The sequence below is a fragment of the Pygocentrus nattereri genome, chromosome 18, assembly GCF_015220715.1.
Source record: "Pygocentrus nattereri isolate fPygNat1 chromosome 18, fPygNat1.pri, whole genome shotgun sequence".
NCBI lineage: Eukaryota > Metazoa > Chordata > Actinopteri > Characiformes > Serrasalmidae > Pygocentrus > Pygocentrus nattereri.
The window spans coordinates 8138145-8164991 of record NC_051228.1 but is presented as its reverse complement, the minus strand read 5'-3'; the positions used below and the strand labels follow the sequence as shown (position 1 = coordinate 8164991).

The following is a 26847-nucleotide window of genomic DNA, read 5'->3' as shown; positions in this document are numbered from 1 at the left end:
TGGCTGAATGCGTTGTGAAAATGAGGATTTCCTTCTCATAATTCTCCAGCTTAACTGGTCTAATGGGACAAAAATGGACTGGATGTGGGGGACTTGTTACAAAAAGCAACATCTGACTGGTTTTGAACGCCACCACATCAGCCATAAACGTTATGTCTGTTTCCTCTTTATGACTGTCGGGGTCTCTTCACCTCATTTGTGTGCTTATAAAGCACTGCTTCATGCACAGAACAGTTGCCTACACTATATCTTTCGACTTATGAGGCGTTCTCCTTTTTTGTTTTCTGTCTGTAAATGCGAAGCAGTTTTGGTTCTGCCATTTCCTGCATGCTGCAGAGGAGAATCATAATTATGCCTTTGTGTATAATTCCTACAGCGGCCTCGGTGTATTTTGCTGAATCAGCTTTTCAGGCAGTGGAAAATGCCATGCTTTTCATACTCAATACTCTCACCATAGCCGTAGAGTTAGGAGGGTTTAGGAATGGGGTGTTTAAAGTAGGGTACTTAAAATCAAGGGAAAAACAGTTTCATACAGGTTGGGGGAAATGTGTCTGTAGTTTTATAGGAATAAACTCCCATAGACTCCATAAATTTGCCTGAAGTCTCTAAATAATGCTTCCGTCTCCAGCTTTAGGTCTACCTGAAAGCAAAAGTTTGTTCATTTTGAACCATCTGAGGTTAAAAAGATCGAAGATTAAACCTGTTATCTTGTTAAAAGGTGTAATACGCAAAAGCTTCTTTCGAGGTATTATTTAGAAGCTTAGATATTAATGTCTGCACTGGTTCGTGAGTTTGCCTTATTGAATGCCGCTATGTAATTACAGCTGATTGCTTCACAAGAGCCTAATTATAGGCTTAAATGTATAATATTATTTCTTCCAAAGGCTTAATACTAATTTAGGTAATTTTTTGACTTTCCTTTCCTATTGTCTGTCAATTGCTGTGACAAAAAGAGGTTGTACTGGCGGGGGATTATCTAAGGAAATGCTCAGAACAGGCGTGATTACAGAATGCAGTAATGAGTGTTGTTCTTGCTGCCAACTGAAAATAGATTCATCTTAGAGCTGCATAAAATGATACTGTCAAGCAATGTATTTTTTAATTGTTAAGATGTTTTTAGCATAATAACAGAAGGATTGTTTGAACTTTACTAGAAAAACGTCCATAGTAACTTAAAACGTGACATCCAGTATACTGGTGGACTGTGCAGATATGTGTTTGTCAGGTCAAAACAATGTATATGTACACTTAAAAAGCCAATTGTATACCTTAAATGAGCATAAAGGTACACTTTGTTCACTTTTCTAAGGTGCATATTTGGATATTTTCATAATTTAAATAAAAAACTTGGGTGTGAGGTAATCAGTGCAAATTTATTATTTCAAAGGAATATGGTAAAATTACAGTTCTGGACAAAAGCTAGAGATAAACACCACTATGTGTGCTCTGATTGAAGAAATTTGTACAGCTTTGTGTCTTCGTAGGCCAATGACAGCATCTTTTGTTGTCAGCAGTGATGCATATCATTATGACTTAATGGTATTTTCAAACCATTTTCACAGTGAAAATGCAATTTTGTCTGCAGTTCCATCTGTGCTGGAGAGCCCGATGCTCCTTGCACTAGTGTTTCACCTCTTGGGCTATATTTCCTTGGCCATTCTGAAACGAAGCACTGTTAATTAAAGACCAGCATCATTTAAATTCATTTTAATTGTCTAGGTCAATTAAAGATGATGCTCTCTCCAGCTCTGTATAGTGCCATTTTTATCGATCCTCAGACAGTGTTTTCACAAGGGGTATACATTTATGTTTTCCAAAGTTGGATGCTTGGAATTCATAATGCATTGATCAGTGTCGTGATGTTAAAGGAACGAGGTCTGCTGGTCGCTCATGCTTAGCAGCGTTTGGCCAGGTAATCAATGCACACTATTCAGAAACTGATTAAGCCTCATGTTTTAATTGAATGCCCTTTTATATTCCTGACCCCGCAAAAAAAGGCTCAAAGTCATTGCTTGTTCTATTGAATGTGGTTTTAAAGAGGAGAGACCTTGGCCGAGCCCCTCAAAGAAATGCTTTCCTTTCTCAAAGTCGGTATTAATTAAATTAGCACTGCGTGCTCATGCTGTGACGTTGCTATGAGGGTCTTCTCTTTTAATAGACTGACTTCTCACCACTAATGGAGCCTTAACTACTCCTGATTGTCTCCAGACAGGGAATGTGGGTTAAACTTATGGTGGAGAATATGGTTTAGCCTTCCTCTCTTCCTTTTTGCTGCAGTGTAGTTTGGCTTTGGATTGGGTAAACCTATTCCCACTCTACAAAAACTGCCTAGCAACACACAATGAGGCGAAGAACTCTTTGTATGTAAATGACACGAGCGTAAATGGAATAGCAGCTGTTTTCCCCGCTAAACTTGAATTAGCTCACAACATCTACCAATGGTTTAACAACGTGTTTAGCCAAGTTATTTAGTCGACCGAGTGGCCGCACCGCGATTGGCCGTGTGTTTGCAGTAGGTATCATGCACCAGCTCTCTCCTTCCCTTTTTCCCTTGTCAACAGCCCAGTTTCTGTGCCTGGCCCCGCCCACAGGAGGCAGCTGCAACCAATGGAGCTTGCTGGAAAAAGGGTCTGTTTAGTCTGGGCCCTCACTGCCGAATTGATTGGCAGTCGGGTCAAACAAAGTCATTTTCTTGGCTCGTTGCCTGGCAAACCTCTGCAAACATTTAAGGAAAAGGTAGAAGGCATGGCCCTTTTCCACTGATGCCTTTTACAAAAGTCTCTTGCCCTAGACTTTCTGCTCTGCTGTCTCTGTAGGGTTTTAACTCAGAATATTAGGACACTTTGCAGCATGTTATTAAATTACATGCGTAAGGATTACATCTTGCTGTCAAGATATCAGTTTTTTTTCATTTTTTTTTTTTTGAAAGACATGCCAGTTATATTGTCTGAACATTTCAGTACTAATCAACCAATAGACATTGTGTTATATGAATTTTGTGACATGCATTAAAAGGGGTGGGGGGGGGATCAGGGTGCTGGGTGCAAGTAGTCAAAATATAGCATCATGATTCATGACATCATTGGACATTTCAAATAATGCATTAAAACCAGTTAAACAGAACTAATTCTACATTTAAAAAGTGCAGTTAGTCTTCTAAGTGGCAATGAAATGCATGACATTCTCATTGTGACACACATTGTGATACCTTTTATTAGGATAACAGTAAATTTGCATCATATTGAGCACCACTACTTTGGTACTGCTTTACAATAAGACTACTCTTCTGAAAGTTTTATGAATGCTTTAAAATGGATCATAAGCATGCCAAATATTAATAAGCAGTTCTAAAGTGGTCTGTTGCTTGCCAAATAGTGAGCCTGCATTTATCTGTAATCTGTGTTATCAAACCTCGGGTTCCTTATCTTACTTTGTCTTCATCAGTCAACGTTAAACCTGTCAGCTTCATCAGATATTCATATTCATCACATGTAACAGCTCAGCTTATTTATGATTTTTAAGGTGGTTATGATCTTATTAATAAGAAATAATAACTTAATTTAAATGATTAATAAGCCCTTTCCAAGGGTAGTCTTATGGTAATATTATCTTTACAAAGGGATTATTAATAACCAATAATAAGCATATTTTAAACTATTCATAAATCCTTTATAAAAAGTTTTTTTGCAAGATCCACGTTATAAAGGATTTATGACCTTTAAATTAATAACCATTAATGAGCTGATTTTTAACCATTCATCAAGCCTTTATTAAGGTAGTCTTATTGTAAACTCGTAGTTCTATAAAGTTCCCTTGGAGATATGAAGTTCTGTTATGACAACGCCTCTGCTATTTTTCTTTTTAACGAAGCAGCTCTGCATGGTGTGGTCAATTTATTAAAAATTATAGTAATTACGTATGAAAGAGAGTTGACAGCAATTTTAATGCCCCTAGCTGCTCTTACTTTCTTCCTTTCTTTGCATCTTTTGTCTTGGAACAGACTGAAGCAGTTTTTTGCACGAGAGGTCAGGGCTCCCAGATGCGTCGTTTGACCGAGCTCACAGCTGGAATAACCATCGCTGCGCCAAACTATCTTCTTTAACCTGTACTGTGTTCCTATCTTGCTTGAGGCAACATTAAATTAGTGATGATGAAACCCCGTTGCACATCTATTTGGCTTTGAGACAAAAATAACGGCTTCTCCCTCGTGGGCTCTCTGGAATAAGAAGCGGATATAATGTTCCCCAGGAGCTTATGGCCAGTCGTGCAGCCCCCTTCTTTTTTTTCGCTGAAGATTAACAAGCCATGTAAAAATAATGTTTGACATTTCATTTTCACTGCAAATGATACGACTCAGACATGCGGGAAGGTCAGCGATGTGCATTTTCCTGCAGGATTGTGGTTGCAGAAGCGGTCTAGACAGGCTCTGGACGTGGCCAGGGTTTGTTTTTTAGTGTTATGAATACAGCAATAAGGCAAATGAAAACTTTTACGGCAGAGCAGTCCATCATATTTGTTGACATCGCTTGATAGCGGCGATAAATAATTGCAGTTAAGTAAATGCGGCAGCTATCGACCGTCTGCATTTTGTGCCTGTGCCACCCCTGCGGTGTGCGCAGAAAGCACTTGGTTTGTCCCGCTGATGGGACCGCATTACGACTGTTTCGCATTATGGGGACGTCTGTCTGATACCATATTCCCCCCTGTCTGGTTTGCAGTGGTTTATCCTGTCCCATGGGAAAACCTTTCCTTTTTTTTCCGCTGGTCTCCGTTGAACTTTGACCCTCGCCTCCTGCTTCTCTGGATATGAAATTGCACCCCCACTTTTTTTTTAATGGGAGTAGCGTATGCAAGCAGAGCGATGCAGGTGAAGCCTTTGGCTTTAACAGAATACGGAGAAGTGAATATTAATCAATCTAAACTTCTGGACTAAAGGACGTTTAAAAATCCAAATCCTACATTTATTTGATTATTTCCCCTGTCAGCTTCAGAATTGTGTTGGTTTATGAACCAAACGACCATTTTCCAACCTCTCTGTATCCCATAGTGTTAAACTGGATGTGCCTTTACGACTGACGTATGTAAATGAACTCTCTGTGATTGGTTGCCCTGTTTTGTGCCTGGGGTGGACATTCCCTCTGGCCACACATTTCACATTGGCCGCTACATTTACATTTACAGCATTTAGCAGACACTCTTATCCAGAGCGAAAAGGCCGCTAAAAATGCAGTGGGTGGTCATTTGTCTTGGAAATCTGATAATACTTTGAACCCTACTACATGACCATGGGCAGAAGGCAACTCCCTGGACAGGTCTATATATATATATATATCATCATATGCTGTCATGAATCGTAATGACAGAATTTGTTGAGTGTTTTGTTTCCATCATCTGCAGTTTTCACAACAGATCCCATAATGTTTGGTGCAGTGGGCCATAAATTGGCCAGAACTTAAGAAACAGCCCTGCCTTGGCAGTCCTAAGTTCCTATTGGATTCTAGTTTGTTAGCATTAAGCTAAGACTGATTAAGGTGAAGTTCTTGGTTGAATTTTCCATTCAAGAATGTGCCTGCTGCATTATTTAAGGTGGGTGGAAAATTTGAAAAAGGCAGTTCTAGATTAAACACAGACATTTTAAGTTTCTAAAAGACATTCAGTAATTTATTTAAAGCTTGTGACAGACATATAAGCATATATTTTTTCTTGTAGCAGTTTCACGGTAACTCTTTCAGCAGAGTGTTCTGGTGTAAAGCTGCCATTGTTTTCCATTTCTAACAGCTTATAGATTAGACTGTCACTCATTGTCAGAATCAGTGACCTATCTAGCTCTTCCAGAAGGCCTGGAGTGACCATTTTTCTCATGAAATTGGATCCACCCACTGTAAATCCATCCATAATTCTTTGATTCTGCTGTGAGTTAATAATTATGCTGAATTAATGTAACATGTTAGGACTTTCCTTTAGCTCCCAAAGTACTAACCAATGGGAGAGCTAACCTATATTTTCCTACATATCACAGAGAAAAGCAATACCTTATTACCAATTTTCCGCTGGCCATTTCAAGAATTAAAGCCTTTTGTTTCCATCCAAAACTTAACAGTAGAACAAGAGTAATACTGCAATACTTAGAGTTTAAATAGAGTTTAAATACAGGCGTGATTCTCCTCTGGTTTGATGTCATGACAGCTTGTCACATGATATTGTTTGCCTTTTGAACTCTAGTTAGCCAATGCGACATCAAACGTTACGTCTGATGGTTGTAGTTGTAAAAACCACACTGTTGTAGTGCTGAACAAAATTTATTATGACAGCTCATGACCACAAATGACAATCTGCTATTGTATGTTTCTGGCTTCAGTATGAAACAACATTAAAAGTAAAATGTTCAGGTTTTTTTGTTGTTCTTTTTCCCTTTTCACAAATCTGTTGGGTTGGAAACAGAATCAAAGGATTCAGATTTTGTAACAGTTCGTTACCTGCAGCAACTAATGTGATGGTGTGGTGACCACCTGAATTCACATAAGCTTTCTGAAGACAAACACTTAAGAAGGATCTTGAGTAAAGACTTAAAGCCATACATTTTTTTAAGAATACCACTTTTAGAGAGACATTTTAAGAAAAATGAAGAAAATTCTTTTTTTGAAGTTTTTTGAAGAACTTCTCAGTGTTTCTCTTAAGTGTGTAGTTTTAGTAGATTTTCTTTCTTTGGACTCTTTTCTGAAACCAGTCTCTGGTCCGCATAGCGGCATAGATGCTCTTTCATTGGCTAAAGTTGTCACTCTTAAGTGTAATAAAGTGTTATATAAGCTGCTGTTACACTAAGAGGCTATGACTGCAGTAGCTGTACAGTAGTGAAGTAACCTGGATCAGACGTCCGTTGATGAGCATCAAAACTAAACACGTTTCCATTATTCTGGCCACAGGTTTTGAATTTTGGTCACAAGACTCATTGGCTTGGTGACCCTATGTAGATTTTGGTCTACCCCAGATTGGGCCCTTTTTCGAAAACTAGTCCAAGCTAAAACAGCTCCTTATAAGGTCAGTATGTATGGGCGGAGCTAAACTGAATGGGCGGAGCATTTGTTTTTGTTGCATCAAAAAACTATAAATTAAAAATGTGTAGCTTAGTTTCCATATATGGACTATACAGGTACAATTCACTCCTCTATCTATAGAGTGTTTACAATCCACTATTGTTTGCAAAAGTTTGGGTGCCACTGTACATTGAACACTGAACACTGTCACATTTTGTGTTCCCATATTGTGATTTAAACTCAGGAAAACATATAAACTGTATCCTCAGTAGAGAATGTTTTAGCTTAATTTCCCTTAGAAAAGCAGCACTTTTATTTGAAAGAGGAAAATTATTATTATTATTTTAAGTAGGATACTCTTTAAAGTGGATAATATATCATTTATTTTTGCTTTTACAAATGTTATGCATTCATAAAGTAGTTATGAACTCAGTCTTTTTTATTTGAAATCACTATCCATGTTTTAAAAACATTAGAAAATGTGAATGTCCTGCAAAAAAGAACGAATTAGCATCCAAATGACCCTTGCTGCACACAGCCTCTGCGCCACACTTCTTGATTTAAGGCTAAATTATGTGGAAGGAACACATGTAGACAAGGGTTTTTGGTGCATAAATTAGATTCCACTCCCCGCTGAATGGCGGACCCTATGTGAGTCATGAGGCCTGTCTTATGGCTGAGTTATCTGAGTTATCAGTATGAACCTCTTGACTTCTGGATGCTGGAGAGAACCGTCATCAGGGCATGTTGAGAACTTTTTATCCGCTGTATGATTTATCAGACCACAGTCCTCATGGCTGCACCTTTGAGCCACGTGTCTTCGTCTCAACATCGTTCCCTACCAAACCACACCGAATGATTTACACCTAAACCTTTCCATGTTAGGGTTTTGTTATGGTTTTACCTGTTTTTTTTTCCTTTACTGAAGGGATGCCAGGTTTCTCCTTTACTAATATCATTACTCAGTGTTGTCACATTTATTTTGCTGTGTACAGTACCGTGCAGTCCAGCTGAAAAGGTCATTAAGTACAAGTTACTCATTTTTCAGAAGATATTTCTGAAGAGATTAGATGTATATTCTCCCACTTGTTTAAGAAGTAAAACACTCAAAGGAAGAATTTGTGGAAAAGGTAGAGAAAAACGTGAGAAAACTCAGAAAAGAGGGTAGCAATTATTTAATACCTGACAGACCACCGTCTTTGTGAGAAAGAAAATTGAGCTCCACTCTTGCTTTGGATCTGAAAAATCACAGGTGTTTCTGTCCACTTTCCACCGTGAGAAAACAGCTCAACTCTAAGGGTCTAAAATGATGCTAAACTGCCCTCACTGAGAAACGGAAATAGCTAAAAAAAAAAAAAAAAAGAACCTTCCATAGACTGACCACCCAAGTCCAGACCTCAACATGACTGAATGTGTTTGGGGACTTTTGGATTGTGAGAAGCACCTCCACTTTGGAGGTGTGGGAAAATATCGGTGCAGATTTCTTTGGAAAACTGAAAGCGAGACAACTGAAAATAATGAAAACTGCAATAAAGGCAGAGTGGACACACTAAGTAGTGAAAAAAAATTGAATACTCTATTTAATTGTTGAGACGTCTTTGTATTTTTTTAAACATTTTCTGTTTTTTTTTTTTTGTTTTGTTTTTTTTGTCTTGTAGCTGAAAACTGAATAGCCTGTGCACAATGTCTGTTTTCTGTTTTGACTGGAAAGAGCACAAATGAAGGATGTTCTTTGACGTTTGCATTGTAGTGTTTAATAAGCATGATCTAAGTCGAAAACTTGCAGATTTATATTTTATGTCACTGCCTGGCGTGTTGATTAAGGAAAGATATGAATAGTGATGTGCTTGGCACTTCAGTCACTGTTTATTGTAAAGGCATTACGTCAGTACATGTGTATAACTGCGTTGCATTTAATGTGCAAGGTGTTGGTGCGAAAAGTGTGTTGAAGCCTTTGCAAACTCATAAGAGTTTAGATCGTATGAGTGCTGAATGTTTGCGCACGGTCACTCATTGCAGTGCGTCCAACAATAAAGGCAACGTGGGGCTTCTTGTATATAGTGATAGAAAGCAGTGCCACACAGAAAGTTCCTGTTCTACATTCTGTTCTGTTTTACTGTGATCAGTGTGGACCTGCACGCAGTCCAACTAATTTAGATGTCAATTCGTTAAACACTTAATGAATCACTGTTAGTACTTTTTTGCGATTACCAGTATTGAAACTTTGAGTGTTGGCTAATATCTGATATTTCTTCTTTAAAAATCACTATACTTTAATAATAAACTTATGTTTAGTTGAAACACGTCAATTAAAATTGCAGAAATGACTCAAAAATACTCAGATGAGCTCACCTGCTCAGTTGAGGGTGATAAAATACAATGTCAGACACCTCAAGATGGACATTGTGAGCATTTGTGCTCTGCAAAATACAGATCACGAAGCTGGTGTAGACATTTTCTAAGAAAGTAATGGCAGCATGTTACAAACTCAGTAGACTTTGACCCACAGGCTGTCACCTAATGCAGATTCAAAGTCCAAATTCTGCCAGAAAATAAAAGCTTAAAAAGTTAAAGAAAGTTTGCTGCTTCCTGGTGCCATGGCTAAACTGCCAAGTTCCAATGTCGCCAATCATCCCCAAATGCCTACAGAGTTTTGGGCAGCCATAGAAATTGTGTTTTCTAGAGTTTCCCTCCATTTGCACTAAAGCAAATTTCGTCTATAAACACACTGTCAACCCACAAATTACCAGACAGTCAGAAACCCCCTTGTCGTCAGCTGCACTTCTGGATGCTCAGTAAATAGAATCAGGCATGCTCAAGTTAACAGCGTGACATCAGCGTTTTCAAAAACATTTGGACAGAAGCTGCCACACATCTCCATCCTGGAGAGTGTATTTTAAAGAAACCACTGTTTTGAGTGATCAAAAACACTGATTTTTTTTTCTCTCAAAAATATCTGGACACTCGTGGACAGGACCTTAAAACGGTTCTCCTGGAGTCTTATCTTCTAATCTAAATTATTTCCCTCACTAGCTTGTCCTATGCACATCTGCCTTCTATACCGTTCCTTTGTTATGGATCTGGACAACCTATGTTTGTCTCCGAATGTTAGCATACATGAGCGTAAATAGAGCGTATTTTCTCATAAACAAGTACGCGTCCTACGCTGTTCCGAGAAATGTGCCTAAGCAGAGGTATTTTGTCTTGGCCAAAATTCTTTCCCATGATCCCGCGTGCCGCTCCACAGGCAGCAGGAGCAGAATGGAGGGAGGTGTCCACTCAGATGCTATCTGTCGATCCAGGCACAAAGGCAGACGGGTTCAGGGTAATTGAATCCACATATCGAGTGTTGCGGGCCGGATTCCACAGGGCCCAGGCCTGGCATGCGTCTCTCGGCTGAATGTCCGTCTAAAAGCATTGCTGCTGTTACTGTACCGATCGCCCGGCGGGTGGGAGAGAGGGGAGATGGCCATGAAATAGTCCATATGCTCGCTGCTGAATGTGTCTGACAAACCGGGAAGACCCCTCAGATGCTCTTCTGTCAGTTAAGCAAGGAACTGAAAAGGCAACACAAAATTAGACACACTCGAGCGAGTGATTGGACGTAGTTGGTACCGGTGGCGCAGGGCACAGAGTTCAAAACCGGGGTGATTTAAGGTAAGCTTTTCGTTGAATGGAAACTAGATCTCAGTGTGACAGGAAAAAAGCCACCTTTCAAAATAAGCTTTACAGTACAAGCCCTCCAGAACGGCTGTTCCTAATTCATTTCAGATGTCATTTATTCCTCTCGCTGACACAACCGTTGGCTCCTATTCATTAAGACTTTCAGGCGAGGACTGCTAATCTAAGATCACTTCTCCCCGTCAGTGTACTGTGACTGCATTCGTGAGGAGGTAAAAGCAAAGGTCCTAGACCAGCTGTTTTAACTCTTATCACCACAGATAACAAAAGCACAAAGCAGTTTGATATCAGTTGTTTCTCAAATGTAATGTATTGTAACAAACAAGTCTGTCAAAAGTACAGATACTCAACCTTTAATCCAGGAAGCTTGGATGATAATGTAAATTTTGATTTGAATTCAGTTATGAAGCTACTCAGCCTTACCCCACCACTCATGTTTTTTTCCTGATGGTAATGTATTTACTGTGTAATTACCAATTAGGCTAGCTTGTAATATTAGTTAATAATGTGTAATGATGTGTGTGTTTGTGTGTGTGTGTGTGTGTGTGTGTGTGTGTGTGTGTACATATATATATAAAATGTTTCTCAAAGATGGCCTGTGGTGATGACCAGTGGTTCTTCTTGTTTGTTTGTTTGGAACAATGTTTGGACAATATTGGTAAATTGGGGCGTCTGGACAAGATTGTCCATTTTATGCTCTGCCCAAATTAGATCACATGTAGCAGAGTATATTTGCTTCAGTTGCATATTTCCCCGCAATCATTGCCAATCTACATTATAATCATTCCATGTGGGATTCGATGTTTGTGTGTGTGTAGTTATTATTTGACTGTCTGTATAGCCGACAAATAAGTGCATACATTTAAATTGGCTATAGATTACAATAGCCATACAAAGAGAATGGTAAAATAAACAAAAACATTGAGAATGAAAGATAATTTGCAAAGTGCCTATTGAAATCACAATAATATCAGTTCATCTTCTTCTTCTTCTTTCGGCTGCTCCCTTTAGGGGTCGCCACAGCGGATCATCTGCCTCCATCTTGCCCTATCCACTGCCTCCTCTACTTTCACACCAACCATCTCCATGTCCACCTTCACTACATCCATAAACCTTCTCTGAGGTCTACCTCTTCTCCTTCTACCCGGCAGCTCCATCTCCAACATTCTTTGCCCAATATATCCACTATTCCTCCTCAACACATGTCCAAACCATCTCAACCTGGCCTCTCTGGCTTTATCTCCAAACTGCTCCACCTTCACTGTCCCTCTGATCTGCTCATTTCTAATCTTGTCCATCCTTGTCACTCCCAATGAAAATCTCAGCATCTTCATCTCCGCCACCTCCAGCTCAGCCTCCTGTCTTTTAGACAGAGCCACAGTCTCCAAACCATACATCATAGCAGGATGCACTTTTGTCCTGTAAACCTTCCCATTCACTCTTGCTGCTATCCTTCTGTCACACATCAGCCCTGACACCCGTCTCTATGTTTACGGCTTTTTTAACCCTCAAATCATTCTTCACACCTTCAAATCTCTTTTTCAAGCATGGTCCTTTGGGGAACCAAAGCTGGCTCTTAAATGTTTCTGATTTTCCTCCGTTGGTTTTGTTCAGTCAGTTTAGTTGAGCATTTGACCTGCAGATAAACCTCCTTGTCTTTTGCCGAAAGTGTACCTGAGCATTGCTGGTAGGCAGTGTAAGGCAGTGTAAGTCTCCTGTGTTGTTTTTCAGGCAGTGGTCAGATGTTAAGTGTGGGTTATCAAGTGTACACAGTGTCTGGGGAGTAGCCAGCGATGGTCGGAGTCTCTGTAAGGATCATGAATCTGTGGAATGGTGCAGAATGTTAAGTACCCTGTTGGCCAACACTAGAACACACTTGATTATTTTTTAGTTTGGTAGGAACTCGAGGCACAATCTGTTTTATGTATGCGTTGTCTACATAATGTGACATGGAATCAATGCTGCTACTTGAATTAACTGCAAAAAAGTCATTAAGGTACTTTTTTGTAATGGCTTCAAATTGACATTTGGTTAATTGGCTGATAATTAGTCAATACCCCAATTAGATTTCTCTGCATCAACCACATTGTAAGCAAATTATTGAGAAACACAATAGCCTGCCTAATGAGATCTGAGGGCTGTGTTTTGGAGTATGTGTTTTAAAACCCATTTTTGGGTCATATTTCATGTTAATGTGACAAAGCAGTATTAATTTTTAGTTTTAGTCATATAGATTTGTTTCAAAACACAGTTCAAAATACATAGAAGCCTAATACAATGCTTAATTTCTGTCAGATTTGTGTCAAAATGTTTCAAAGTACTGTACATAAGTCATTCATTTTTCAGCGGAAGACATATTTAACAGATAAGTACACAGAAGCCTCAACATCTAAATATTATATCAGTTTTTCAAGTATTTAGGGTGTCACTCTTTCCCCTCATTATAGCTTCCAGTCTCAAAGAAATCTGCAGGGATATATTCCACATCTTCAAAGTTTAGTCATAGAAATTGGTTGTATTTTCTGCTTTTCATGGTCCAGCTAATCCCAAGCACATTCAGAGACATTGAGTTCTGGACACTGGGGTGGTCAGTCCATTGTTCTAAGAAACACCAGCAGCTTCTATGTTAAATTTCAATTTTTTTTTTCTATTTTCTTGTCTCAGTAAGAGCTTCTTAACAGCTGCGCACCCTTTCAGAATCATAGCGTTGAGCTGTCTCACAGTGGATGGATGGACAGAAACAATCAGTGCTTTAAATACTGTTCATCTGGTGGGGACCTGCTATTTCAGGTGGTTGTTAGAAGTCCTGTATTCTCTTTCAATAGTTTTTAAACTCCAGTTTTGGAAACTGTTTTTTGCTTATTTTCATATGGATTATCCTACATTTAATCTCCTTGGAAATATCTTTTGAAAAATGAATAGTGACCGTTTAGACTGAAAATGAAATAAACGATGGCTGTTCTCTGACTTTTGCACGGTGCTATTTGCTAGACATGCTAGATATTTTGTAAGACATGGTTGAAATTGGGGGAGGAGCATTTAGAAAGCATGGGTTCTTTAACCCAGAGCAGAAAAAAACGGAGCTCTTTTAGCGACTGTGAAATATGTTGGTACTGCAGCGTCCTGCTAAGGTAGCGTTCCTGCAGTGAGTCACTCCTTACACATTCACAGGCAATGGTTAAGATTCAGCACAGACTGCCAGTCTGAGCATTTGCCTCACCTTCCATCTGCAACCAGAGAGGAGACTAAGCCTGTATCTAAGATCGAGTGCTTCCTTTGTGTGCTAGTCCTTCTAGTGAGTAGGATGTTCTCCATGATATAAAACTGGATACAATGCATTTGTTAATACCAGTGGGTAATCTTCAGGGCCTTATAGGGCTTCAGAGGCAGCCTAATCATTTCTGTGAAAGAAAAAACAAATACACGTCTGTATTTTTTTTTTTACGTGTTTATTTAGTGGAATCGTTTTGCTTATTGTCTTTAAACTCTGCAAGCATTGTAATATTAGTCTTAATTCATTGCTTAGTTTTGCCTGAAACCAGAAAGGTTAAATTCTTGAAATGACCAACAGAATTTTTTCCAGTTAAAATTTCTGTGGTATCTTGATAGAATCAGTCAAGCTCTCCCATTGGTTTGGGATTCAGATGCAAATTTCAAAGCCTAACTTGTCGGATGAACCACCAGTATAATTTAGAAGTGACAGTGGAGTCTACTAATCACATTTTTGATAACTAATGAATGAAAAAACAGCCCTAGCTATTACTAACTGCGGACAGTGACTTTAGTTGTGGCCATTTATGGCCGAAACTGAAGGCCTAGCTGTAGTAGTCACGGTTTGCCTCACTTAGGTCATGTTCTATCAGCAAGTGTGATTGTGTTGTATGGTACTGTGTATTTGTGTTTAGTGTAGAACATTTCAGGGGAACACAGAATTTGACTAATCGCTCAGGACCAATGAAATTTGTGGACCGAATTAAAAATCTGTGACCAGAACTGTAGAAACAGGTTTATCGTATATACATGATATTTACAATGAATAAGCATACTCCAATAAAGCCCCCCCAAAAAAGTCAGGTGTAGCATTTTAATGAGTCCACCAGGTCCACTTCATTTTGTTCCATCACACCAGTCAAACCAAGGAATAATGTAAATCGTTTTTCACTATATTGTCAGCCAGATTGAATATTTTTGTCATTCAGTTGCTTTTTCAGTTGCTGTTTCTAACTCAGCTGTGAGCTTTCTCATCGTTTGTTTATCAGCAGTCTTAGCAAGCCATATTTCAGTAATCCTTCCTTTTGCGGCAGGCATAGAAGAAATGCTTAGAGCTTCAGAAAGAAGTTGACACTTGATGTCACGTATGTTTATCACAGTGGTAACATTGTCATTACAGTTGGCAGATCTGCTATTAGTTCTGTGATTAACCAGACAAGCTGTGGATTTCACACGGGAGGGTGAAAGCAGTTGTTTTGTTATTAACGGTGAATATTTGTGCATGTGTGAAAATTTAACTAGTCTGGTGGTTTGTTAAAAGAGAAAAACAAACTAAAATTAGAGGCTAAAATGTGAAATGTGGCCAGGAAGATTAGGCAGTAGCCACTGTAGAGACATTATTTTAAGGCAATACATGCAAAATGGACAGATAAATCACTGGATTTCTGTGCAACACGTTTTTCATGTTAGTTTATTTGCAGCATTCACCTAATGATTTCCAAATGTTATATTGGTTACTGGGAGTCTTTAGTTAAGTAACTGCAATAGTCTGTCAGTTCAATTTACTGCAGAGCGTTAAAGCCTCAATATACGTTCAGCAGAACAAAGCTTGTGAAAAAGACAAACTCACCTTTACACAATTACGAGCTCATGCACTTCCTGCAGTTCTGTTTTGGCTGATAGTTCCTCTTGTATGCCAGCCAGTCACAGGCCTTGTTTGTGAAATTCCCTCCAGTTGTCATGAGTGGGACACTGTGAGCAAAGCCTCTACAAAACATGTGTTTTTTTATGCAATAATGTATTGTTCACCAAAGCTCTGTAAATGACATCTTCACAAGAAATATACTGAGTTAATTTTGTGGCGATACGAGCATATAAACATCTAGGCTCCGGAAAATACATCACCATATAGCACCGGATTCACAGGTTGACCCACTCAAAGCTCCACATGGACTCGTCCTTAAATGACTCAACTCGGAAATGATTCAACTTTTTTTACGGCTTATGACAATAAAAACACAAACAGAACTGATTACATTATGACAACCAGCCTACATGCTGTAAATAAATACAACCTTTTGTTTTTACATGGATGGATGGATGGATGGATGCATGGATGACTTCTCATATCAGTTTTGCCGTTTCAAATAACTAGCCTTTCTGTACAGGACAACCTTCAGTCTGATGGACAGAACGAAGCACAGCAGGTGGTAAATGTAGTGTTTGAAGGAAAGAGGAAGCTCGAAACAGCTAGCATGTGGATAGCATTTGAATAGCAGGTATCGTGCAGAAGCTGAAGTTGTCAGCTATTCTAGCTGGAGTCCTGGTAAGTTACAGATCATGTCCTTTAAAACTTCTTAAATCTTTAGCTGGATTAGCTGTTGTACTTGCTAGCTAGCATACATGCTGTGTAATCTACAGACTAGCTAGCTGTTTCAAGTTGTTGTGCCTCTTTCACTTAAAAGCCACAAGCAGCACTTCAGCTCTGTCTTTGTGCTTTAATGAGAAGCTAATTATCTGATGACGTGTTGAACCTGTCAGGTTTAATGGGAGCTTTACTCGTGTGTTACCTCTGCAGCTGATAACGAGACTAAACTAAAATCCTCTGCTGTAGACTTGCATGAATAGACCAGTGTATAGCATAAGAATATAGCACATAGTGCCCGAATTGAGATGTAGTCACTGAGTGCGAATGAGCCCGTCTGGTGTAGGAGCCGGTCAGCCGAGAAACGCTGTCGTTTTCAACAATACGGAAAGGTGCTGGCACATTGCTGTTGAAACCGAGGCACTGGCCGTGAATATGAGATTGACTTTGGCCAGAACAGAGCATTCCTATTCTTCCTCACGTAAGCCAGCGCTACTCTCCATGTGTTGATGATGGGCAGCGTGCCAGGTAGAGGTTGCCATGACTCCCAACACCACCCCTTTTCTCGCCCCCCTGCTTTCTCCCCCTGGAAGGTGCCGAATTTTTCGGGGTAGGCAGGGCTCAGGGTTTTGATTTAGACAAAAGATGTCTTCACACTGTCAGCTGAATGCTTCATTGGAATGCTTTGCTTTATTCGGTCTCGGAACGGAGAAACCATGTGACCTTATGGCTAAGGTTTTGTTTTGGTGCCAGGACAGAAAGAGCGCAGGGGAGAGAGAGGGGGGGATAAACTTGGAAAGCAGTGCCAATCCTGTTCTTTTTTTTTTTTTTTTTTTTCCTCACTTCCCCGTCTTTCGATTGCTGAGAAAATGGCGGCTGGCGCAGAGCAGACTTTTACCTGAATTCGCTAAGATTTTTGGATCCAGTCTGGTTTTGGCACGACACCCGTCTTTTTTTTTGTCGTTTCTACTGAGTCTGGCGCCTTTTCTTCGGATGGGACGCAAACGCGTTAGAGGAGATTGTTCTTGTGTTTTTATTCACACAAAATGAGCACATTAAACTTAATCGGTTTTGCTAAGCTGGTACCCACTTTGGTATTGTTTATTAAAAAAAAAAAAAGAAAGTCCTGCAAAAAAGCTGGCTCCAATTCGCCTGGAAGTCATGTGAATATGTGCTGGTGGGAGCGAGTGAATGGGAGCTGTTCTGTGGCACAGCCATTTGGCAGCCTTACTGCCCTGGCAGCTTCTTTGCTCTTTTAAAAATCACTGTGGTCTCATCTAATCTTACCCCGTCCTTTCGCCACAGACACCAGGCAGCAGAGCATGGTAAGCACTGGCAAGTGCCTCTTAGAGCAGCCTGCTATTGCTGGACTTTGTGGTACATTTTACAGTGAAAAATGCAGTGAAATCATTCAGTCTTGTACGTATTTAATAGCAGAACTGCATCTGTTTGCATGCCGCAGTGCTTCATGTAAATGAATGTAAATTCAGTTTCACAGTGCAAGGCTGTTGTTAGATTCTTGTCAGTAGACACACAAATATAAAGACTTTTGAGCAAAGAGCAGAATATTTATTCTTTTAGGAATGCATTTCCCTTTTCAGCCATCTACAAATACAAGACATGAGTGTTAATTATTCTGTAATAACTATGTCATTACTATGAAATAGGCTGCACAAGTGGGTAGGGCGTGTCTTGCGTTTGTTGTAAACACAGTTAAATACACATATGTTTATGTATATATTTGTCTTCTGTTTATATATTTTAGATTTATAAACTAATTGTATGTAGTTAATAAATTAACTGTATAATCCAGTAATATTTGAGAGAAATTTTACATGTAGTTGACCAACTGACCGTTCAGCACAAGTGATTTATTTTTCAGCATCAGTAAAAATCAAATCACATTTATTTAACAGAAAGTTACACAGAAGCAACAATTACATATGTTTTGTTATTAACTTATTTTAGTATTTTAGTGTGTGTGTATCTGCCTTTATTACAGCTTATTACAGCGCTTGCTTTCAGTTTTTCAAAGTTCAGTCTTAGAATTTGGTTGCATTTTCTGCTTCTCACAATCCGAGTGCAGAATATTTATCACTTTTCACACAAGTTTGGGAATTTATTACCTTTTCCAGCCATCTGCAAATGCAAATGAGTAATTTTGTAATAATTGTGTTACAGCTATGTAATTACTGTGAAATAGGCTGCTAAGGTGCCACCTTAGTGTGTGTTATGTATTTGTTGAAAACATAGTTTAACTAGGTAACTAATGTCTGTACTTTGTGTGTTTTCAGTGGGTGGAGCAGCATCTGTTAATGCAGTCCAGGATTGCTGACATCAAGCCAGGTAAGCTTCCCATGCTAAACTCTCATACTGGGTCAGTTTCATCTAACGTCAAGTCTCTGTGTGGCTCCAGAAAAACTCAGCAAAACAATTTATAAAGTGATTCAGTCACTAAACATGTTTGTGAATGTGCAAGTTCCTGTTTGTCTTCAAACTGCCGATGAGTGGCTTTCAGTGTGCGATGTCTTCCAACTCGAAATCAAGACGATCTGTGCGTAAGATGGAAATCCAGCATGAAGCCAGTTAATGTGCTGTGCACTTTTTAATTCACAGGACAGTAATGCGCACATCTGAGGCCACTTAAGTGAACCTATTGTACTGTAAAAACTGACATGTAAAATATCAGTAATTAACTAGCAACGGTTTAGTCAGTACAGAGCTGTTTTTTTACAGTACAGTACTGACAGAGCCATTTACAACTACGCCACTGTAATTCAAATATACAGGTTATTCCTTTATTTACAAAAGTTAATGCTGCTGTTTTTACATATTACATATTGTTGAAATTCAGCTTATTTTAAAGTACTGTGGAAGTCAGAGACCCTTTATCGTGTTTAATTTCCAGTCAAAACGGCCATTAAGTACAAGAAATTCATTTTACAGCAGAAAACTTATTTCACAGAAATTTTCACACAAGTAGCAACTGAATGTGTTTCTTAAAATATGTATTATGTCCACTCTTTGCATTTATTACAGCTTCCTTTATTTTGGTGAGACTTGCTTTCAGTTTTTCCAAATAATCTGTAGAGATATTTTTCCACACATGCTAGAAGTTGGGCATATTTTCTGCTTCTTCTGCTTTTCTGCTTAAAATTTAGATTCATTGTCTATAAAAGCTTTCTCCACATCTCAGACGTCCAGTTTTGGTGTTGTGGTGCACATTCTTCTTTTTTTTATCTCAGTAAGAGCTTCTTGACAGCTACATATTCTTTCAGACCCACAGTGCTGAGTCGCCTTCTCACAGTGGAAGGACAGCTGTGAATGTTTTCAGATCTGAAGCAAGAGTGGAGCTTGATTTTCTCCTCTCTCTCAAAGATGAAAGCTTTAAGTGCTGTTTATCTGATGGGCACAGTGTTGGTGTCTATGAGGTCTTCCAGGTGGTTGTTAGGAGTCCCATTTTCTCTGTATCTTTTAATCATTTTTTGAACCCCAGTTGTAGGAATTCCTGTTTTCTCACCTATTTTCCTTTGATTTTCCTTTTACCTGTCCAAGAGGGTTACCTTACATCTAATCTTCTCAGAAGGATCTCGTTGTAGGCATTTTAGAAGCACATGAGAAATAAATGTGCAAGGCAGCTAAGGTGAGTTTGGACAATGTCTCTTTAAGGGGGAACATAATGTCAGTCATATTTGGGAGCAGCTTTTGTTGCCAGCTGTAGCTGGTTGGTTTTAAGATTCAAAGGGTGGAAAAGTTTAAGAGCACAAAAGAGTGAACAAATTAAATAATATTGAACATTACACAATATTACTCAGTGTTGGAGGCATTTGTGTCATTTTCTGTTAAATGTGTTTTCTGCTTTCTGTCTGACATTGAAAAATGAGCATGTTGGAGTTTATAGCTGTTTTGACTAGAATTTAAACAAACAGAAGGATCTGTGATTTTACAGAGTCCTTTAGCTATTCAAACACTGTTAATCACTCCAGCATTAAACTGTTTAAGAAGCACAGCTAATACATAAAACAGTAACCAAATGTGTTGTATATGACACTACAGAATTAACCAGTTAACTAAAACAGCAACTAAAACAAGAAATATTTATATGGTTGAGCATATAGAGCATATAAAATTCATTCAGACTTGAATTTAGGATAAGAAAAACTCACCTGAAATTGTAGATAAGAAAAGAGCTTGTTAACAGCAACTAACAAAAGCAGAGAGGGTACTGGAAAGCTCAGCCAGCAGTGATACAGAATTGAGACACTGCTGCTCAGAATGGAGCAAATTAATGATCAGTTTTTCAATTTGGTGTAAAACGTGTCATTTAACCTCTTTGATTTGAAGCTTGACTTGTATCTCCTACAATCTAGAGTGCACTATTTTTTACAGTAATCGCCTGTAAATCTACAGCTGTTTTTTTCTAGTTTCTTAGGTGAGTTCATTGTATATTAGTTTATCCTGCAAATGCTGTGTTATTAAATCCCACACTGACGGGTTTTAAAGTGTGATTTGCTACATACCGGATTAAACACACTGCATAAGTAGTCGAACCTCATTTGCTGTTGTTCAGTTTCTGCTTGTTCATAAACAGCATAATGTAACAGGTTAACACGATGATCTGAGGTTTATTTAATTTTTTTTTTCTTTTTGAATTTTAACCACTTGTCATAAACCCGTAGATCCGATCTTGTGGCGAATCTGGCAACCCAAGCTCGCTTCTGTGGGTCTCTGTCACTGTGGTACAACCAGCAATTTTTTTTTGTTTTCTATCACTGGTTTTGTTTTTTGCTGCAGTGCTTGTCGTTTTATATTTTTAAGGCTGTCACAAGCCCAGCTTTGTGAAACAGTACACTCATCTCTTTCTAATTGACAAATCTCTTTCTAAATCTTTGAAAAACGTCTTCGCTTGATGTTTGTCGGCGTTTCCAGGTTGACGCCCAGGCTTTTATCCCCTGAAGACAAGAAGAAAGCCTGCAAGGACGTGTGCATCCAGGTTGAGGTAGTAGGTTGTATGGTTTAGAATTACACCATGGGAGTTAACTGTACAACCTTCTAGCTTTCCTTGGAGTACACTAAAGTCATCCAGCAAGACCTCGTTCCACTAAACAAACATTCCAAAGTCCTGTTGAACTTAATCTCCCGTCACTTGAAGACTCAATCTGCTAATTCCATGACAAAAAAAACCTCTGCAATTTAATATTCTAGTCACCTTTGTTATTTTTTTTATAATATCGAAGTTATTTTGACATGTAAAGAACATGATCTAACAAAACCAAAAGGTAGTTGATATTTATTGACCACAAATGACCATGCTGAACGTACACACAGGAATATACAGTACTGTGCTGAAATCAGAGACCACCCCTCATTTATCCCCTCAGGAGATACATCTGGGACTAGATATTAAGACAACCCACTTGCATAAGAAATGGGAATGTCCAGTGTAAAAGTAAAAACAACAAAAAAAAGTGACAAAAAATGAGAAAATTGGATTCCTAACAACAATGACAGATCTCGTGGCCACCAAAAGTGTCACCGTCAGATAAAAAAAAAAAAGTACTTAAATCTTGCATTTTCAAGAGATCATGCTCCATTCTTGCTTCAGATCTGAAAAAAAAACAACAAAGAAGCTGCTGGTGTTCTCAAAAATGCACTGACCACCCCAGAGTCCAGACCTCAGCATAGCTGAATGTGTTTGGGATTACTTGGATTTGTGAGAAAAAGATAATTCATCCAACTTCTACGACTGAACTTTGGACATGTGGAAAAATATCCCTGCAGATGTCTTTAGTTTGTAATTAGTTGTGTGAAAATGTGCTGATAAATATACATTTTCCTGATGATGAAAAATGAATAGCTTTACTCATGAATCGTTTTGCCTGGAAATTCAGTGAATGGTAGACAGTACTGTACAGAGAAAACATGGTAGCATGCTGAATATTGTTAGGTAATATGTCAAATAAGATGGCACTAAATAGTTACCCTTCGTTTTTATCACAAGCCAATAAGACTTTTTTCCAGAATCAGAAATTCAGTCTGTAGCAGCCAATTACATTTCAGTTATTTTTATTTCTGTAACTGTTGTTATGGCTTATGAGTATCAGTGTCATGTTTCGCTTTTAACTCTTGTGTGTGATGAGCCGTCTGATGGGTTTTAATTCATAGAAAGCTTTGTCTGCCCCTGAGTTTGGTTCAGACCAGATGTTTCCATTTTTTACTTCACTTTTCTTCACACCTTTATTCCTCACACTTAGTGTCAGTGATTCCAAAACACACATGACATATTGTTAAGATAATTGGGGGAAAATCCTTTCAAGACCACTACAAAAGAATATGATGTTGTAACTTATTAACCTCTGGGTCAAATAGAACTGCAAATAAGAGCTGCACTCTTAAAAATGAAGGTTTCATGCCGGCTCCCGAGTGGTGCAACCGTCTAAGCGTTGGTCCTATCATCAGGAGATCTCGAGATTGATCCCTGGTGGTGCTACAGCCGTCCTTAGCCGGGAGTCCAAGAAAGCACAATTGGCCTCGCTCTCTCTGGGTGGGTAGGATGGACCCCCTTCTCCTCCCAGCACTCAACATGGTGCTAGTCAGCGCAGGCGTCTGTCAGCTGACGTAACAGATCTGGCGGTTGGCGCTTTCCTCCGAGCACGTTCAGCTGTCCCGTGACGTTACGTGAGCGGGAGTTCGAAAACAAGCGGTGGCTGGTTTCACAGGACTTGGAGGAAGCCTGTGCTGCCTTCACCCTCCTAGCGTTGGTAGCATCGTGTGATTGGGGGAGTCTTAAGTAGTGGGTGGAATTGGAGACGACTAAATTGGGGAGAAAATCGGGATTAAAATAGAAAAAAGAAGGTTCCTAAATGGTTCTTGGACATACAGTCTGTACACTCTTAATAATATAGGTGCCAAAAGAACAACTAAACCATAGAAGACCATTTCTGAGTGTGAAAAAGTTTAAAGAACACCCCATTATTTCAAGGTTCTATGAAGAACCCTTAAAATATCATAGGGCCTTTAAAACATGTGACCTTCAAAGTCTCTTTATGCTCTCAAATTTCTTTTCAAACATGATTCATTAGAGACTAATAGTGGTTCTTCTATGACAAAGGCTCAAAGAACCCATTGTGGCAGCTTGTTTTCAATAAAAGCTTTAATTAGTTTACCTGTGAAGGTTCTTCAGATGTAAAAAGGTGCTTTATGTCTAATTAAAGGATCATCCTTTAATAGGTTCTTTAGGGAAGTAAAAGTGTTTCCTCTATAGCATCACTTCAAAGGGCAATTTGCAACCTTGTTCTTAGAATGTGAAGAAATGCTGAACATAATGTAAAAAATGCAAAAGACATACAAAACATACTGTATACTTCTTGTGTAAACTCAACTAACTAGTTGAGATGACTACAGTGGAAATGGTCTGAAGAAACCAGTGGCCTCAAATGAAATACTCTTGCTCACTTTAGTAAAACTAAATTACGTAAAAGGACAAACGTTTTTAATGATGCACATTATTTCAAAAATATCTGGATAAATGAATGAGGTGTAAATTTAACAAAGATTTTTATCTTTGTTTGGGAACCCTGTCCACACAAAAATGGTGTTTTTGATCATTAAAACCAGATATGTTTGAAAACTCTCTCCAGATTGGACACTTTTAAAATATTTTTTTCAGTGATTCCATGTGGACGGGCAAAACTCATCCTTTTGAAAGAGCTGACATGATGCTGTTAATGTGTGCGCCTGCTGCTGTTTTTATTTATTGAGTTTGGAGAACTCGGCTGACATCTGGGATTCTGCGTGCTCAGTCATTTTGGGAGGGATTGGTGTTGATAATGTTTCTAACTGAATTTAGATTCACTTGTTCATTAAACTATAGTGCGGTGTTGTCGAGATCTACTGCGCTCAGTTTTTAACAGCGTTTTACCTCAATTACAATTATTAAAAATACCTCACTGAATTTAGTGATCTGTAAATTGATCATGAACCAAAGTCAGATTTTTGAAAAATCCTAACTCTGTGATTCAAAGCTAAAAGTTAAAAACTAGGAAAGCTCAACTTAGCCGCCTTATCAGACCTGTGTCAAGTGTTTGAGACATAACAGTAAAACAGCCACACAGCAGCACCTTTCTGTCATTTTTTTTAAGCTTTTGTTTTCTGGCAGGAATCAGACTTTGAATCTGTGTTAAATATTAGACCACAAGGTCTGACGGCCTGCAAGCCAAAGCCTACCTCACCACTTTCTAGGAAAGTTTCTGCTTCAGCTTTGTGTCTTGTATTTTACATACTAAGCATGCTCAGTGTTTTTGGTGTATGACCAAAATTTATAGGCTGTTATCACCCTCCACTTGGCTGATATGCTCATGTGAGCTTCTTTGAGTCGTTTTCATATTCTTGTGTAGACGGAAAGATTTTTGAAAATGATGTTAGTATGGACAAAGATTTTTTTTCAAGTTTTTAAACATATCCAGATACATGTGGATGAGGCCAGAGACTGGAAAAGTGTGCAAAATGCTTTCCAGACATCCAGCTGTTAACAGATTACTGTTACCAGTGTTCAAGGCATTCATAATAAAAACCCATAAATGTGAATGTAAGAAGCCTTTCAATAGCCCTGTCTCAGGATAGCCTAGTATCTAGTGCTTGCTTTGCATATATATTGTCAAAATGTGCCTCTGTTTGGGTAGAAAAAGTTTGAGTGCCTCTTCAGAGTTTAACACTGACATGAAGTGACAGTGGAATTCACATTATGGTTGCTGTTAACACGGCCTGTTAATTAACTTTTCCCATTCTCTAGAGGGAGCCCACACTCTCAATTAGTGGTATTTTGCGGTGTTGTATATTTTTAGATGGAGTTTTAATCCACTGAGGGGACAGGGTACAGTACACACCACATACTGGCTGTAATACGATAGGGCACCTTCATCATAAACACGCAGGCTGAACCGAATGAACCGTGGTAGTAAAAACCCCACAGAGTCTACTGAGGTTCGCCTTCCGCACGTTGTCCATGCATCGAACCCGAATGCCTCGTGCTCTGCTATTGATGACAATTCATGCTATTCAGAAGGAAGCTATAAGTTTCCTTTGAGTTTCTCACCCTCAGAGGTTGAAGCAGGTTTCAAGAGCTATCAGGTTTTCCATTCAGTTCTATGTCAGGTGCTAAAGGTCAGCAGTGTTCTGTGGCAAGTTCGTGTTGTTAGCATAAGGAACCCATTTTACATCTGCTTCATTGTTGCCTTCTGCCTGTCAGCCTATCCCCGGCTCTCGGTGCCTCCTGTGTTTGTGTAGCCTCAGTCAAGGCTCACTCCCTCGTACCAGGCCTTGACATCAGCCTGCTTCTTGCTCAGCACTCCGAATCAGCTACGATTAGAATGATTTACAGACGGCCCAGGACATAAACATAACGTATGAAACGTAATATTCAAACTGTACCATATGGGAAAAGTCTTAGTCTTCATGGTCTCCGCAGTCTATTGCCTTTTTGATATACAGCTCTGCGCCCCTCGCAGTGAAAGATGGTGTAGAGCTGTAATATGCGGTCGAGCATGCAGATTGACTGGTCCCAAACCTGCATTGCCTCTGCTGCTGAAATCATTTAACACAGACCCAGTTTCTGCACAAGAGGTGAACGCTGGGTTTCTTTGGCCAGACGCCACTGCTTGTTAAGCGCATTTGAATGCCTGAAGAGGATAAATGTGAAGAAAGGCCTTGAATCTGGTGTCATTCCATTGACACAACTGAGAGGATATACAACTTTTCTGAGTCAGTAAAATTGATTTAGGATTGACTTGAGCATTATTTGTTGAGAGGCATTAGAAATATTGTCTGTTGCCATGAAAGCGTAAGAAATGGAATGAAATATTGGTAATTTTTTGTCAAAAGTACCTTAAACAAGTGTATTTTTTATGTTGTTTTAGCTTGAAAACCTATGACCCAGAAATATGTTCATGCTCCACTCATAAATACAACATGACATTATAAGGGAGCATTTTTGAGTTGCACGTTTTTTTTCCTCTCTTCTATGTTATTTTTTGGCATAAAAACATTATGCTCAGAATTATAATGCATACAGTACTGAGTAAATTCAGAGCACTCTTTCATTTATTGAATTTACAGTCAAAAAGACAAATGAATCATTTTTAGTATCAGGAAAAAAGCAGAAAAACATGGATTTAACACAGAGAAAAGCCTCAGCGACAAGACATAATATCAAATCTTTCAGTATTTAGTGTCTTAGAAGTTGGTTGCATTTTTTGCTTCTCACAATCCCAGTAATTGCCAACACATTCTCTGGGGTGGCCAGTCTTCTTTTTTGATTTGCAAATGATCTTCTTTTCTCAGTAACAGCTTCACACGCTTTCAGACTCATAGTGTTGAGTTGTCTTCTCACAGTGGAAGGATGGACAGAAACACCTGTGATTTTTTTTTTTTTCCCCAGATCTGCAGCAAGAGTGGAGCTTGATTTCTTCAAAGTCTCAAAGTCTTCTCAAGTCAAAGTTTGTTTATATAGCGCTTTTTACAACAGGCGTATCTTTCCGGATGAAAGCTTTTAAACACTGT

At 39.0% G+C, this 26847-nt stretch overlaps 1 protein-coding gene across 7 annotated transcripts in view; it reads left to right on the top strand.

Annotated features, from left to right (window-relative positions):
• Window positions 1-26847, top strand: part of LOC119265935 — a 229693-nt gene that overhangs the window by 30037 nt on the left and 172809 nt on the right. For 6 of the 7 annotated variants that reach the window (XR_005131762.1, XR_005131763.1, XR_005131765.1 and 3 more), the window contains exon 2: window positions 18585-18636. Coding sequence is in view for 3 of the 7 variants with exons in the window: in XM_037546953.1 (XP_037402850.1) it covers window positions 18585-18636 (52 nt within the window). In the remaining 4 variants the exon portion in view is untranslated. Of the gene's footprint in view, window positions 1-17082; window positions 17616-18584; window positions 18637-26847 lie in introns of those variants that run through there. The other variant, XR_005131764.1, reaches the window with a different exon arrangement.